This window comes from Branchiostoma belcheri, unplaced genomic scaffold (assembly GCF_001625305.1).
Source record: "Branchiostoma belcheri isolate BF01 breed outbred unplaced genomic scaffold, Haploidv18h27 scaffold259, whole genome shotgun sequence".
Classification (NCBI taxonomy): Eukaryota; Metazoa; Chordata; class Leptocardii; order Amphioxiformes; family Branchiostomatidae; genus Branchiostoma; species Branchiostoma belcheri.
In genome coordinates, this window is record NW_017803864.1 from 77,657 (window position 1) to 95,156 (window position 17,500).

The 17,500-nt window shown below is 40.5% G+C and overlaps 2 protein-coding genes across 2 annotated transcripts in view; one reads left to right on the top strand and one right to left on the bottom strand.

Annotated features, from left to right (window-relative positions):
- LOC109471763 (tumor susceptibility gene 101 protein-like) lies at nt 1-6,465 on the top strand. The gene is made up of 6 exons (XM_019771118.1): nt 1-461; nt 2,482-2,572; nt 3,006-3,071; nt 4,273-4,439; nt 5,351-5,657; nt 6,272-6,465. Exons 1-6 carry the CDS (start codon nt 360-362, stop codon nt 6,463-6,465), a joined length of 927 nt encoding a protein of 308 aa, XP_019626677.1. The 5' UTR covers nt 1-359.
- A 5,394-nt stretch (nt 6,466-11,859) lies between these two features.
- Nucleotides 11,860-17,500, bottom strand: part of LOC109471764 (receptor-interacting serine/threonine-protein kinase 2-like) — a 5,735-nt gene continuing 94 nt past the window's right edge. Inside the window, exons 2-8 of the mRNA XM_019771120.1 lie at nt 16,832-17,008; nt 15,995-16,295; nt 15,412-15,554; nt 14,789-14,838; nt 13,826-13,993; nt 13,314-13,402; nt 11,860-12,518 (exon numbers count right to left, since the gene is read on the bottom strand). Coding sequence (XP_019626679.1) covers nt 12,504-12,518; nt 13,314-13,402; nt 13,826-13,993; nt 14,789-14,838; nt 15,412-15,554; nt 15,995-16,295; nt 16,832-17,008 — 943 coding nt within the window. The 3' untranslated portion in view covers nt 11,860-12,503. The remainder of the gene's footprint in view (nt 12,519-13,313; nt 13,403-13,825; nt 13,994-14,788; nt 14,839-15,411; nt 15,555-15,994; nt 16,296-16,831; nt 17,009-17,500) is intronic.

Below are 17,500 nucleotides of genomic sequence, written 5' to 3' on the forward strand. Positions count from 1 at the left end.
TGAGCTGATGATTATGCTGACGTCATGCGGACGTAGATCTGACAGTCACTTGTACAGCTGCACACCTCGCGCTGCAGGACAACACCGGAGGTGTCTCACAGTCGCTACCGAGAAGCGCCAGGAAGCCGGTCGGACAGCCAGGGCACGTCACCCCGCCTGACTCACCAGCACGGCGCGGTCCATGAGACATGTCTACGGGCACAGCACCGGACAACACCTGCTTATTTGGTCACGCTGTAGACTTGAGGGGTTAGATCACACGTGTATATTAGTTAGTTCCAGATTTGCAGGGAAGACTAGAAAGGAAAGCCGTCGTCAGTGTACACAAAGCGCTGGTACGGAGCCTGAGAAAATCTTGGATGTCCAAAACTACTAAACTAGCCACCATGCCTATCTTCACTGGCTCTTCCAACAACAAACAACATAAGTACCAGGACTTGGTGAATGAAGCCGTCCATGGGGTAAGACAATGTATTTGTGTAATTTTTCTATGTTTATGTTTTCAACCCGACTTACCTCGTGTTGCATTTCCCAATAAAGGGAAACGTTTTAACAGCATGATCGGGTTAAAATGCATTGATCGAAAACATTTCTGTTCTTTTATTCTTACAATAACTGAAAAGCGAAAAGAAGTCGGATTTATGTAACGATAATTAGTTTTATGCATCTGTTAACTATATATGTTTATCTTGTTTTGTTGTGACCTGTACTAAGCTAAGTGGGGCAAATACTGATAAGCAATTTACTGATAAGCATTTACTGAAAAACAATCCAGCCAAAAATACGTCTCCTTTGCGAACAAAGACCAGATAGCTGGTGATCTGCCGCCAGTGATGCCTGTATGTATGGATACTACTGCTGACATGGCGATAACAGGGCTAAATCCTGTCTTGTGGTCTCTGACCGACCGTTTTTTCTACTGATGAAGCCTGCTTCAAATCCTGGGCAGCGAATCTTCATGTTTCTGAGACATTGAAAATAAGATGGGGGAAAATAAGAGAAAACGAAAAGACTAAACCACGAAAAATATTCTGACTTGAGTTTTGAAAGCTCATCATACCACAATATACTGTCATATCAGCACTTTTATTTACCTGCTCGTATCAGTTGTAACAGTTGTACAATGTAACATTATAAATGATAGATTCCTTAACACACAAGTAATGTGTATTTTCAAACATGATCAGAAGATCTTTTCTGATATACCTCAGTGGTTGGGTCAGAGCGGTTATACCTGCTAATTGATACAAACTCAGACTCAAAATACCAAGTGTCGCCCGGGGCATCCCGTGTATCTAATGTATGTGATTCAGTATAACTTTAACTTCAATGCACTCTTCTAGCAGGTTAGTAAAGCCATGAATTGCAGAAAAAACACCCCTTTGTTCAAAAAAGGTACAAAAACTGAGAACTGAACAAAAGATACAAACTCAGACTAAAAAAAACTGAACAAAAATGTGAAAATGTACGACGTAAAATGATGTAGATAAATATGAGGTCTAGCTTTTCTGCATTGAGGTGGAAACATTGGCTTTTGTTTCTGTGGAAAGGTTGAAATGTCATGAGAGGAAAAACCGGTCGACACTTTAGCTGTGTTACGTCAGACACAGGCGCCATGTTGCACAGACAGTAAATCATAGCACAGCTCAGAACTAGGACTACTGTCGGTCATTAAACAAACAAAAGAAAGTTATCATTCGTGATTATTAGGAAATATTAAATGCCAAATGATGTTCACCACACGGCTGGACACAGGGGACAAACACATGGTGGCGGCATTAATATAAGTTGATAAAACGTGAGTGTGCCGTCACCACGTCTGGTGATTACATGTTGGAATAAGATAGCTAGAGCCAGCCTACGATACGAAACAGCCAACCTTTTCTGTTAGCGACATCGCATTTTTGCGGCCTCACAGATACCCGTATGCTATATAGGATAGGGTTGATTTTACTTACTACATTAAAATAATGATAAGAAAATTGCATCTAGTTTTGCCGACCTGAAATTGCATCAGATGCCTTTAAAGTCATCCAGTGCAGTTTTTAGAGCTTGGAAACCCGATTTTTCAAAGTCAATATTCTAGTCAATCATCTACATAATGAGTTGAAACTACAATACCCCCAATGTATATTGACCCTCATGGAGCAAAAATACCTAACATTCTGACAGAAAATGGTTACTGGAAGGGCCCTTGGCTGATTTTTAGGGTACCACCCAGAAAATAAAGGACTCATCTTGGGGCTTGTTTCTCCAGTTTTCAGTACCCAAAGTATGAAATAATGATTGAAATGTGCTAATGTGAAGCAGTATGTGTCAATATCACAAAGATTGCCTTGTTTAGAATATTTCCAGTTTAGCTGCTCTGAAATCACATTGGATGCCTATATAGGACTATTTCACACGCCCCAAGTTGATTTTTCTCGATAATAAAAACACACTGTAGAAGTAACAAGTTTTATTTGCCATCATGTCATGCAGGTTTCACACAAGTACAAGGACTATGTGAAAGAGGAAACTGTTCATGTCATCCGGTCATACACTGGCCTCCGTCCATATAAAGCTCCATTTGGTACGTACCATTATATTTTTTCTCGTCACTTTAATAAGAACAATGTACAGGTATTATGAAAACTTTTAAACTGTTCTCCAACTCATAAATTTGACTCATCGGAATTTTCAACTGAATCACTCAGTCTTCCTCACCTATCTGACCCAAATGCTGTGGACACGTGATTTTTTCCCCACGTGTGACGTCAGAAAAGGGTCAAATGTTGTCTGAAGTCGATATCGCCCCCCGTCCCGGTTCATAATGTAATTTACCAACTCAGACGAACTTTCATGCTAATATACCGGTAGGCCACATGTTGAAATGTCCCATCTAATCAGATATGCAATATTCGTACAAAGTCTATCCATTCTCTTCTTTTATTTGACTCCGCATGGGAATGATATTTGTTGTTTTTCTTTTGCCGTGTACTTATAATAATATTTTTCTGTTTTAGCCATGCAAAATGGGAAGACAAAATACTTCTTGTGTATCAAAGGAAAAGTACCGATCATGAAAAACGGTGAGATATTTATTACCTCTATGAAAAATGGAGGTATTGTTTTTGGCGCGTCTGTGTGTGTGTGTGTGTGTCTGTAAAGTTACTTAAAGGTTAACACCACTATGCATATATTATGTTAATGTAGAGGTCATTCGCATAATTAATGAGGACATGTCATGTACAAAAACTCATATATTTCATGGAGATATGACATCTACGAATTCTTGTTCTCTGCTGTAATACAGAACTAGCTGGCATGCATGAGAATTGTCATATTGATGATAGTGATTGAAAATTGGCTTGTGTTTGCAAGATACTGATACAAGAATGATATACTAGGACAACACTATTACTATCACATCAAGCACTATTGTTTGTAATGCCTGTTAGAACGGACGCCATGATGAGCACTGTCATGGCAGCAAAACTTTAATTTCGGCGACAATTTTGTTTAATGTAGGACGTTTAATTAAGGAGCTTTCAATTTGGTTTAATCAAACCAAGGAGGTTTAAAATCCAACTTCACACCTCAGGCAAACATTGTTGAAAGCGCAGTAATCCTGGTCTTTCTCCTTTTGATTTTAAACCTCCTTGATCAAACCTATCCCATAGCACACTACTGTTTATAGGATGTTTCTAGCTGTTTGTGGACGGTACTCAAAATGATTCAAACGCTTTAAATATCCCCAGAATGCAATGCGAAAATAGGGGGTAACCCTCATTTGCATAGGACTGGAAGGCAACGGAATGATCCTGTTGACGTTAAACAGCTTGTTTTTCACTGTGTTTTGAGGTGTTGGGGCATTTTATGCTCAACATTAATTACATTACTATGGGCTGAATCTGACAACAAATAGAGAATGACGTTTTTGTGTTCTTTTCAACATGGAACAGCATCAGTATAGCGTTACCACCATAACGTTACAAACCACATATTCCAAAAAATTCATTCTCTATTTGTTGTCTACCCTGATGCCTGCGGCTTGATTGATAAAATGCCCCAACACCTCAAAACACATTGAAAAACAAGCTGTTTAACGTCAACAGGATCATTCCGATGCCTTCCAGTCCTATGCAAATGAGGGTTACCCCCTTATTTTCGCATTGCATTCTGGGGATGGGAAACTGGTGAATAGCTGTGAACTTATAGCGGTAACTGCTGCTGTGTTGTTAGTATTGCCTAATATATACCAAAGACTTACTGACGCCCCCCCCCCTCCAGGTGTAATGGACTACACACTCCACATCAGGATGTACATCCACAAGAGACATCCTCTGTCTCCTCCGGAGGTTTTCATCAGGCCGACCCGCAGCATGGACATCAAGGCGGGCCAACATGTGGACTCGGAAGGACGGGTGTACCTGCCTTACCTCAGCAGCTGGATATATGTAAGTCTCTATCATCCAAACACGGCCAAAGTCATTATGCTTACCGAAGGAAAACACATTGTTTTTGCTCCATTTCTTCTTCTTCTGTTCCAAACACTAACCTCTGACCTGGCCAATGGCCTCTTTTGTTGACGTCTGTCACCATAGTAACTGGTGTTGGGTTACATGATGTTGCAATTTCATAGTAGGCATTTAGACTCCTGTCACCATATACATGTTTGTAAATGTGTTTGTCAATGAGTAAGAATTAATAGAGCAGTCCACATTCAAAGGTAAACATTATGCATGTGCTTTGCAAAGGTTACTTTCTAGTTCATAAACCCATCAGTGGAAGGCCAGTCTTGATTTTTTTCCTCAGGTTTCTTTTTTGTTCAAGGGTGATGCCCCATACGGCCATACCCATGATAAACATATGCCATACAAATGTATCAAAACAACAAAAATATCATATTGCAGATACCAGAAAAAGAATGTTCGTTATCGAGAGAGGGCTATCGAAGCATATTTTCATACACCACATCAGTGCTAGAATCCCTTTTTCAGTGCTCTGCAATATTGCAAATGTTCTGCAATATGGGGGCACTTTCTGTAAGCACAAGTCTCCATACCACAACCTAAAAATGCATAAAATAGCATTATATACACGGGTAGTACATGTAGAAATTCTTATAAAGCAACAACAGCAAAGAAGCATTTCAAGAGACACTGTGCTACCTGGGTTTACATCTGGGCGAAACTGTGGCCATATCCACGGAGGCCGACATTAACGATCCCCTGGCCTGATTGTTTTTCCCGTCTGCAGTCTTTTGCAATACTGAAAATGTGCCTGCAAAATACAGACAGCATGTGGGTATTTCTAACACTGCCATTTCACGGCCTTCATGTGCTTGTTTTGTTTGTGTTCCTCTCAGCCGAAGAGTGACCTGATCGGGCTGCTAGACTTCATGGTGCTGACCTTCAGTCAGATCTCTCCCGTCACCCTGCGGCGCAGGTCCCCGTCAGCATCGCCCACCCTGCCGCGGAAAGCCGTGTCCAACCCGCCCTCCAGGTCCCACTCCAGATCAGGCTCCAGTTCCCGGTCCAGACCGAGCTCCAAGCCCGTGACTCCGGTGCTGAGTCGCCGCGGCAGGCCGTCCCCCACGCGGCCGGATGGCGCCGGGGATGCGGACGACGACTTCGATGCAGGGTTCATGCCAAACCTAGGAGACAGATTTTTCAGTAAGTGTCATGCACTACTCAAAAGCCGATCTTTAAGCAAAATCCGATCTATAAGCATACCTTAAAGTTAAAACATCCATAAAGGTTCCATTTTCCACTTGAGGGAAGAAACACAGCTTTAAGTATGCTTTTAGTTGTGCTTAAATGTCAAACTATGCTTTATAAGTATTATTGACCAATTTACAAAGTGTTTATTTATACACGTATCGTGTATTTTAATCAATATGTGACGCAATTTGTATGATGTTTTGTCAAAGCTGTTCAATTCAGCCCTAGGGCTGCAAACATGCTTATATCAGTTTTGTGAAATAATCCAGTTTACTCCATGCAGTGATGTCGATTTATACCTGAGCAAATTAATGAGTAATTCGGTTGTTCATCGCCTGTAGGCCTCTTTTCATCAAACGATATATTAAGCAATTATGCTTATAGATCGGATTTTCATGTTCATGATGTTCAAGATTGTATACATGTATTTGTTTTGTATTCATTATGATTTCTGGTCTGTATTTGCATTGCACATGTAGTGTTGGGAGGACAATTTGTAATTTTCATAACAGATGTAACATATGTATTATATAGAATGTACAAGTTGTCCTGTGTCTATGTTTCAGGGACAAAAAGTTCTGGTTCCAGCTCGGGGTCGTCTGACGATGAGGAGGAGAAGGTGTGCGAACAGCTTGTAGATGAGAACGGCGTCCATCGCAGGATCTCCGTGAAGAAGTACAACCCTCGGGCGGGCAGGATGGAGTACCTCACCGTCCAGTACGGCTGCATGGCCGTGGCAGCAGACAAGGTCAAGGAGTGATTCTGAAGAGCAAAGTTCTTTGATCACAACCATTCATTTTTCACGAGCCGACGTTTCGATGACCGTCTGTCATCTTCATCAGGGCAATTCTGACTGGTGTTTACTAATTTACTGTGCACTGACGCTACATTGTAGATGTTACTTGGTGCATAGTGCACTAAAGGTGTTATGCACCAAGTAACATCTAGCGTCAGTGCACAGTAAACCAGTCAGAATTGCCCTGATGAAGATGACAGACGGTCATCGAAACGTCGGCTCGTGAAAAATAAATGGTTGAGATCAAAGAACTTTGCTATTTATTCGTTTACCAACCTGATGAAATTATTTACGGAAGGAGTGATTCTGTCTGACAGTAACTGTACAGTTATCTCAGCGAACGACACAGACTGAAGTTCTTGTGAATATGTCTGGTAACCCATCTCGGTTTGGGTTGGAAAATGGTGGATTTAACTTGCTGCTGTAGACTATATAAATATCACGGTAAGTTGTAGACATGTACAGATGTAATACTATAGCAGCACACGACTGGTACTGTTTTATTCTCATCAGTACAAACATAAAAAAACACAACTAACCTGATGTAAAAATTGTGTCCATGTAGATATACAGATGTAATACTTTAATGATAATGTATCTAGGGATACACCGGAAAGCCTGGCTTCCAATGTAAAGACGTTTTACATTCCAGTAGTATTAAAATCTTCAGTATAAATGTGAAGAGTGGTGTATTACTGCTGACAGATAAATGCACTGTACTTTTGGTTAGTATAGAGTGGACTTAACAAGTCTGTCCGTACCGCCACGTGTGCGCCGTCCTTCAACTTTTACAGACTTGCTCTTTGTCCTGTGGGACCTAACTGGATGACTGTGGTGAAAATGTACTCAAAAGAAGAAATGTAGTTTTGTGGCAGACGTATTTGATAAAGATTTATGAGGTTTACGAGGCTTACAACAGACGTGCGCAGGTCATTAGGTGACGTCAGACCAATTTTCTACAGTTTGGTGAGCAGCCAGAAGGCCTTAGGAGCGTGGGACAGGCTGGTGTTCTGTAGTCAGTGTCTGTGTGTGAGAAGGAGACATTATTTTGGACGACAAATACCCAGAGGTTCGAGTCCTGACATGCCACCGATCTTGTGCCCTTGGGAAAGGCACTTTACACGACTTTCCTCACTTCACTCAAGTGAAAATGAGTATTGTCCTGTTACGTATTCATCCTCTGCGTTGGTGACAGTAACAGTCATGAAATGTTGGAATAAAAAAAGATACCGTAGATCTTTTAGAATTCAAGTGAAAATAGCTTAGCAATCCTATCATCAACACATCAATGTTACCAGGTATTTGGTCAACCACTGGAAATATTCATATCATTTCTAGCAAAGGAAAACGAGAACAGGAACACACACAGACCATGGAGCTGCCCTTGATAAAACCTTTCGCAGACACACACACACACACACACACACACACACACACACACACACACACAAGGCCATCGGAAAGGAAACCACGGACCTTTGTTGTTACTACTCTAAATTTGCCCAAACTGTTTCTCTATTGCAGTCAGTGCAGTTTTTACGCTGTCAAAACAATATATCTTCACCGTAAAACATTGAAGAGACAGCTTCCTATAACATGAAGAGACACGGAGCTTCCTATAACATAAGAAAATAAAATTGAGCTTTAAATCCATTTTAAATCTACATGGTCAAATACTCATTATTTAGATACAAACAGTAGAGTTACAGTGACAGTGACAATATCTACATGAACAAGTCAAGACGCCAGCCTTTCAAACTGATTTATGAGTATAATGCTCCAGGATACTTACCGTGGTGGAGCCGACGGACCGGACAAAAATTGTCTGTAACATGTTTGTAGTGAAGACTGAAGAATATGCCTCACAAGTGTCACATTTGTAATGTCAGTCCCAGATCTTAAAAGTTAACTTAATGGAGGATAGTTTTCTGTGGTACCAAGGACATTGTGTAATGTCCTTGGTGCTACTTTTTTTCTACCACTAGTCAGTGATTGAGTCTGCTTATCTTTTATAATTACACATGTATGTGACCACGAGATCACGTACAACTACATATGGTTAGATAAAGATGCATTATTCTCGGTGAAGTATAAAAACAATTACATACAAATTCGCTGACCTACTGATTATACATAGAACAGCAAACATGGAGATTTAATGTGTGAAAATGCCCCCCTCCCCCCAGGCGCCGCTCTGACCCGCCTTACGTGTCAGCAGGTTTACTGAAGAGCTAATGACGGGATTATCCATGGGTCACTGAGACAACGTCAGGCCGATTTTTTCAAGGGCAACCAAAAAAGCACAAACAATTATCTGGTTATCCTCAGTGAGAGAGCATCAGAAGATTCATGGGGGCCCGCAAGCCCTTTTCCGTAGAGCGTATTCGGCCGTTTTAATTCTACGTAGAGCGTAGACGGACCGCTCTTCGCATTTTGCGTAGAGCGTATTTGCAGTTTTAATTCTACGCAATGCGTTGTAGCCACTTGGAATTTATCGTAAATCGTAATCAAAAGGTTTCTAAATTCAGCGTAGAGCGTTGTCGGGGCCCCACCTTGCAGGCCCTCTTTCATATGCTTCCGTGGCTCCATTGTCTGGATCAGTTAACCACCAGACTCAGGCATGGCCCAAACTGTGGCTTCCTCTTATATATAAAATATAAACCCTTAAAGTATCAGAGATCAGAACAGACACAAACCATATACCACACTTATGTAAATGATGTGAACTATATCTTTGTTATTTTGTCTGACTCTGACCTCTTCCTTCATGACCTCAGTGAAAAGCAGCCTGCAGGCCGATTTGAGTTTCTCGTGAATAAGGAATGTCAAACAAACAAACAAACAAACAAACAAACAAACGAAGTTATGGCAACAGAAATTGTAAGAGACCAAACGGAGTTACCACATGTACCATCAGATACAGTATGTGGTTTTCGACTATGTTGCGGTGAGATCCACTCTTTGCCCTTTGACCCAGTGTTCCAACTACGTAAGGCTGGTATGATACTGACAACCTAACTAGGTGTTAAACCAAAAGGTGTAATCTCCTTTGTTGAACACATAATGTCTTTAAAATGTTTATGAAAAAATGGCTATCAAGGTAGCCTAAGTAACTGAACATGCATTGAAATAATTTCTATGTGGGGTCGTGTGGCGCAGCGGCAGCGTGATCGACTCGAACCAAGAGGTCCCGGGTTCGTGTCCTGATATGCCATCGATCTTGTTCCCTTGGGAAAGGCACTTTACACGATTTTTCTCACTTAACTCAAGTGAAAACGAGTATTGTCTTGTCCTGTATTCGTCCTCTGCGTTGGTGGCGGCATAGAATAAGTTGATATAACTTGAGTGTGCTTTCACCTTGTCTAGTCATGGAATGTTGAAATATATAAAAATAATAATGATTTCTATTTGATGGGAGACGTTTGAATATAACTGTTTGTCACGATGACGTCAGATTGTGAAGTATATTTACGATATGACCAGCGCACGCAGGCAGTGACGTGAGTGTACAGCTGGTTAGGTTTATCACTGAAGAGCTGCTGGGGACAAGGTAAGGTCGGTCTGGGATAGCTGGGGACAAGGTAAGTTGGTCTGAGATAGCTGGGGACATGGTACTGCAGCACAATTTCCGTTTTTTGTATCTTTTGTCCTGGACATGCTATGGTGTTGATTTTTGAGTGTTGGATACATTTGCCTGTCAGTAATAAGTGGTGTAAGTTTGGTCCCCCTAGCAGCTTGTTCTGGAACTGCAGGGGGGAGGGGTTGGTTCTGGCAAAACCTTTCAGAGCAGATAAATTAACAAAGGAACAATGTATTTTCTTGATTTTTGGTATGTGGGTAGCTTAGACAGAGATCTACATTATTGGATGCAAATTATGCAAATGATGACTTCATTTGCATAATTAATGAGGAAATTTTGTAATTCCAGTGTTTTACATCATGGGACTTTGATACATGTAATGTTTATAGTCTATGGTAGGAGGAATATCACCAGATACCAATTATGCAAATACGGACCTAATTTGCATAATTACTCTCAAAATTCTATGACTCCTTAGTGGTAAATGATGGGAATTTCATACTTGGAACATGTGTAACTTAAACAAAAGTTAACATCATGGTGCACATGTTTATGTAAGGTCATTTGAATAATTAAAGAATAAATTTACATGTCAAGCCCATATTTCATGGAGGTATGAGATCTCGGAACTCTTGTTGTGGATGGATCCTCAAAAATGGTCCAATGGTCCACCTAGCTTTTTCCAACTGTACTGCAGTACTGCATGCAGTGGGCTTTTATGCATTTATTGATTGTATGCATAACTCTAGAAGCTGTGAGTGAATCTTAATGATATTATCAAACGAAATGAACGTATTATGAAGACTTAGAATGTACTTCTTCCTTTCATTAAAAGAACAAAACATTTGGAAAGGCGGCAGCGAAGAGTAAAGACTTTATGGACTACGTGAGACGAGACCCGCGGAGACCACAGTTGGAAGATGCAGACATGTCAGATGAGGAAATCAACATCAACGACGGGCGACAAAGGTCATCCTGGGACATAACCTCTCGTACGACCAGTCTTGTAAAGCACTGAGGTTACACAGCCTCTATGAGAGACGTGAAAACTTGTGCCGAGAGTTTGGGAAAAAACTGTCCAAATCAAATCTCTATCACCACTGGCTCCCTCAGACAAGAGGCAAGTAACAGGGAGGTCAACAAGGACAAAAAAAAAACTCGGCCCTATTCTAGCACGTACGAAGCGCTACTCCAAGAGCCCTTTGCCCTATATAGTAAAACTGCTAATGAGTTAACGTAAACAAGTAATGTATTGTCTTTTATCGTGTATGTATGTAGAGATCGCAATTCAATTTTATGTATAAATGCCTAACTAGAAGGATATTTTAAAGTTGTTAAGATGGACACTGATGTAAAGAAACATGCAATTCAGCCTCCGGGCTGCAAAATGTTTTTAATCAATAAACTAGTCATCATCATCATCATCTATTTTGAGCAGAACCAAGGAAAACTGAATTATCTACAGGCATTCATACAGGTGATTTAGCTTATTGTTGTGTCTGCTTTTTTGCAATAAAATATAGCGTTTCTCCACATCAAGGATTGACTATGACATTCTTACCTGCTAGTCTAGGATTGTATCCACAAAAGAAAAAACAGTAAAATGCAGAAAACACTCAAATTTCAACTGACAATGGACTCTATACATGTATATATACAATACTCTACACATGATCAGCCATTGTAACAACTACATGACAAAAGGCTTTAACTGGCGTGTTACGCCGAGAGGCGGTTATACCGGCTATACAGAAGCAGAAGCTGGTGTGTTACGCCGATCCTTTGACAAATGTGCATATGTCGTCCTCAAGTAAAGGCCTATCTACTACTTACAAAAAGAAGATTATGAAAATGACGTTCGCAAAGAAACCACTCGTTAATCACTTCTTTTGATAATATAAACAAACAAACAAACAAATAAACAAACGAACATCAATTAACCGTACTTATAAGCATTTTTGCATGCAAACAGTCATAAAAACATATGCCTATTACACTCAGGCTCTCGTTCTTCCCTCGTACCATCCAAGAGTGGAATGAACTTGAGCCTGGTGTAGCGGAGGCGGGGTCCCTCGTCAAAACTGGACTGGCGAGGACGTCCCCTCTGCCTTGAGTCGCCCCCACAAGTTTTGTACATATGTATATATATATATTCTACTAACACACTAAACGCACTTGTCTTGTCTTTTACACCCACAGATTCAGTTATTTACGTTCCTTAGTGTCCCCTCCTTCAGTTACCCTTGTTACCGGTTACCTGTTTTGTAACTAACACAGTGCAGCTGCTAGTAATCCGATGCAATCGGGCTAAGCAGTACATAAGATGATGGAAACAAAGCCATCTTAAAATGACCGACTAGATCAGTTCTTAGTCTCATGACCACTTTTTGTGTCCGTTTGCTGCCTTCGGTGTACTGGAGTATTATTTCACGACTGCCTGAAATAAAAACATTATTGTCTCATTAGTACCGGATAAACACTTCCTCTGTGAAAGTTCAAAATGTGATGGTTTCTATTTTTCTATTCATTTGCCTCAAAACACCTGTCTTCATGATAGGACCATAATCAGACTGAGCAGTAGTCCCGTTCCACAACAATGTTTTTTTCTTATTTATTCATTTTCACTATAAGCAAACATCCACATTAATTGAACATTAATTGAACATAAGCATTAAATGGCTACTACATAATGTAAAGTACATATATTAAGCATTAAATGACTAATACATAAAGTAATATCTATAAATAAGCCTTACACTTACCCCGATGCCTCTCCAGCTTCCCTCTCCGAGACGCTATCAAGTATTCTGTTTTTTGATAGAAAATTACTAGCTTTCTAAAAGACTCGAAATTCAAAATTTTAGATGCCCTGGACTGAAAGATGAAAAGATTACCTAATAAAATGATCAAATTTGTTAACGGTTTTGCTTGTCTGGACAGGTCTCCAAAAATAACATTGAAGGAAGTTAATTTTAAATTTGAACCAGTTTCCTGTAATAAATATTTCCGTAAAGAAGAGAACAACATAAATGCACTCATAAAACACATGTATATAACTTTCTTCATCACTGCCACAAAATATACATATTTCCAATAAACGTATAATGTTGTTTGTAAATCAGATTCTGTAACATTTCTGATCACGTATGCATATTCCGGTATATATTATAAAGGTATCCTTCGTAATTTCTCTCTCTGACAACCATTTTAATTTTAATTGTACATGTTGTACCTTCATTTTCCTCCGTACGTTGATGATGGCTTCAAGGATATCTTCATCACTGAACATGCTGTTAACGTCACGCAGCTGGTCCACACATTCTGAAATTTGAAGTGTAAATTGACAAATTTAAAGAGTAAATGAAACCTCCGAAATGTGATTATGGCTACACCACACCACAAAGTGGTGAAGACATATTGCTTTCTCTCATGTTTTTTCTCCTCCTGCCATTTCGTTAAATGGATTCAATTTCTTCATTTTTGGACCAAATAACATGAAATTCGGCATGGAGGTAGAGTAGCCAAATACCCCCAGGTGCTTTTTTCATTATTTAGAAAATATTTTTTTATTTGATTTTTTTGGCCATTTTCAGGCAAAAAATATACATTTTGGGATTCGGAGCCCTGGTACTAAAACCAAATGACCTGAAACTTAGAATGGAGATACCTTGGGCATATTTTTTGTCCACATTGTCGGTGGGGTAGAAAGAAGTAGATTTCTGACTGAAAATTCATCGTTCTTACCTTGGAATGAAGGTCTGTCGTCTGGACACTGACTCCAGCATGCCTGCATGAGTTGGCTAACTGTGTCCACACCCGGCACACCTCTGGGTACCAGTGACATATCCGGCCGCCCTCCGCCTGTCACGTAACAACTGAGTGGCCTGCTGAGATTCAACCTGCCTTCAGCATCTGCAGATTGAACGTTAAGCTTCGGTCACAACCCGCCGTACGGGCATCTGCGTGCTGTCTACGTGCAAAAACGTGGGCAAACGTAGGGCATCCGTGCGTGGTGAGTACCACCTCCGTACGGAGTCCTACGGATTTGGGAGCACGCAGACACGCCGTAGAACTTTAAGTGCATGTAAAACTTTTTGTGCGTGCCGTCTGCGGATTCACCACCCGTGCGTGCGACGCGCGTGCCCCGTACAGCCTATGAGCGTACAACGCTCGTTTTCAGACAAACGTAGCAGACGTGGCCTCCCAAAAAACGTACGGACAAAAAGCACGTACGGCGGGTTGTGACCAGGGCTTTAAATAACAGTAACGTTGAGGGCAAATTGACTGAAAAATATGATACATTTAATTCGCAATGTATCTTTGCCTTGAATCATTGACTATGGTATGTAACCGCACGAGTTCAGAACATTATCTTTAATTGGTTCATCTTTAATTGAAATACCTTTATTGTACATTCATGCCACGACCGGCTAGGTACAGGTCAAGACTTAACATATACATAACAGACGTATGTAGAAAAGTGGAGACAAAAGATATACTACTTGACTTAGACATACATACATAAGGAACATACAAGGGTACTATACTAGGCTAATACAAAGTGTTCTAGTTACTGAGCTAATACAGAGTGGTCAACTTCTTCTCGCTTTTTTGTACAATGGAAAATGTGGTAACAGATCATGTTTGTGATACAGGCGATACTGGTAAGTGTATAGGCGGGCTGAATGGTGAAAATGATGTTCTCACCTCGATATGGCTTTCTTCGGCTGGCAATCTCCCACAACAACACACTAAAGCTGCAATAAACACAAACCGTATCAAAACTCGGAAAATAAACTCTTTCAGGCGACAAAATAGATATTTTAAAAGATTTTAGCTATTCCAGGATGTTCACAGATTTCTAATCAACCTTTCGCTATGTAATTGAGGATATAGGAAAAGGTTATTGCAAATTCGTGCCCGGAGGCTAATTGCAAATTACAAAACATAAAAGAACAATGAAATAGAGTATAAAATAACTAAAGTCTACATGATGAAGGTAGCTGTCTATAACTATGTTTGACCTCTCTTCTGTAAACCATGGAAGACGTAATGTCCCACCTTTTCCAAAATTTGTGGGTTTTGGGAAATTAAAAGAAGTCTTAGAAAAGCTTTTTCTTGGTCTGTAAGTTTAGAGAAATTGGGATAAATTGTAGAAGTTTGAATAGTCAATTCATTTCGAGCGTTGTTGTGGAATGAACAGTTTGAAATAAAATGTATTTCGTCTTCCACAGCCTTTGCACTACAATATTTACAAATTTTATATATATATATTTTGTAACTATTGTACTTATATATATACATGTAGAGTGAAACCCTAACACCAGTACCTGTACACATCAGTCTTGTCGGTTGGGCCGCCGTCTGTGTCAAAAAACTCCGGTGGAACATGTGTAGGGGTGCCGCCCATCGGGCTCGTTTCAGTCACGATGCGGGATTGCATCTTCCATTTTGAAAGGCCAAAATCTGAAATCTAATAAAACGTTTGACTTTGGTTATTTAACGCATCTGATGGTGGTTTAGAAAGACTGTTATTGCAAATTCAGGATGGAAGGCGACGAGCAGAAAGAAAATACATGTTACACTAGAAAGGCCGACATTTGCTTGGGAGCAAATACAGCATATTTCAGTCCATCTCCCTCCCACGCAAAAGTGGACTATCCCAAAATTACCCCAGTGCGAAACTGGAAGATTCTCAAATAAATGAATTATATAGTAGCTATGTAATTGAGAACAAAGATGCAAGAACAAGCACTTTGAATCTCGACAGCTTTACTTACAAAATTTCACATCACTCTTATCTCACAATCGTATTGCAATTAGTGCGTACAAGGAGAATGGTACCAGAAGGAAAACAAATTCAAGGACTCTGTTAAAATATCAAGTATATTTGTGAGATGTGTAACGCAGTACCTTCACGTGAAAGTCTCCGTCAAGTAGCACGTTCTCTGCCTTCAGATCACAGTGGATGATCTGCGGGTTCTGGCAGTGCAGGAAAGTCATCCCCAGGGCTATCTGTCGTGCCATCCTCCACCTCAGGGCCCAGGGCACGTCCACATCCTGCAGTAACTCGCTGAGACAGCCGTTTTCCATGTAAGGCATCACGATGGCGACTTGTGGCTCCAGGCAGATCCCCAACAGACGAATGACGTAGTCTGATCGGCTTCCCAGGTTCAGCTTCCTCGCCTCAGAATACAGCAGCTCTTGCTCACTTCTGTGTTAAGGCAAATTTCAAAAGTCAAAACAAATCTGTTATCATCTCTCTCCAACTTAGTAGAGCTACAGCATCTCAATGGCAGTTCCCTATGTTCCTTACTACTTCAAGGGTCCACATCACTCTCACACTTACAAAACTGTAATGTTTTTGATGTAGTTCAAAATTTCACTTACTGTACGGGTAGATTCTCGTAATTGATAGATCACCAACTTGTCTGGTTTGTATTTGTCTCGGTTTTATCCACCTTGTAATTATGCATGTATCTCGTCAATGTGTTTTATACTCGCTGTATGTTTTTGAGTAGAAGTTGTTATACAAGCAAATTTTGCTTTCTGCCCAATACTCAATAAATATATGTGAATAGATGAAAAATAATAAATAAGCATTTTCCGATTCGCAACAACATTATTGAAATATCAGATGGAAACTTATGTTGATATTGCTGTACTTACCAAACAAGAAATCATGAAACCTCTACAGAAAGTTAGATTACCATATAAATTTATATAAGAAACAATGATTTTGATACTAACGTTCCATATATTTCAAAGGTGAGACTTTTGACTGCCACATCCTGTCTCCAGTTCCGGTGAAAGGCTTTCCTCACGGAGCCGAATGATCCTTGGCCAAGAAGGGACTTTTCCGGGAACTCGAGCTGTTCAAAGTCGATGATGGGGAACCCACTGTCAACTGTTACACTGGGGAAGTCGCTGAGTATGAAGGAATAATGCAAATGTTAGACCAACAGTACAGAGGTTTAATCTTGAAAGTTCATCTGTGTTGGTAGAAATCATTATGAAGCAAGTTTAAACTGGAATTTCCAACACAGCAAATTGGACTCACCCAAATTTTCGACTGTACGACTCCAGTCTTTGTCAAGGAATGAACAATCCACCGCTTCCGTGACTTCACACAGCTGCAGATAACACGCGATTACATTGATGTAACATTACAACCATCCCTCAACAGAGACGGGGGCGCCACAGACTTTCTGCAACCTATGATCCACTGCTCACGAAGCCACGTGTGTTATCTGCGTGACGTCACGGAAGCGGTGGATTGCTCATTCCTTGACAAAGACTGGGCAAAAATAAGACACTTCAAAGAAGCCACGTGACAAGCTTCACTGTGTCAGTCTACTGAGGAAGACCAGAGTGACTGGTCGAAAGATCTAGGTGAGAGAATTTGTGTGTTGGATCAAA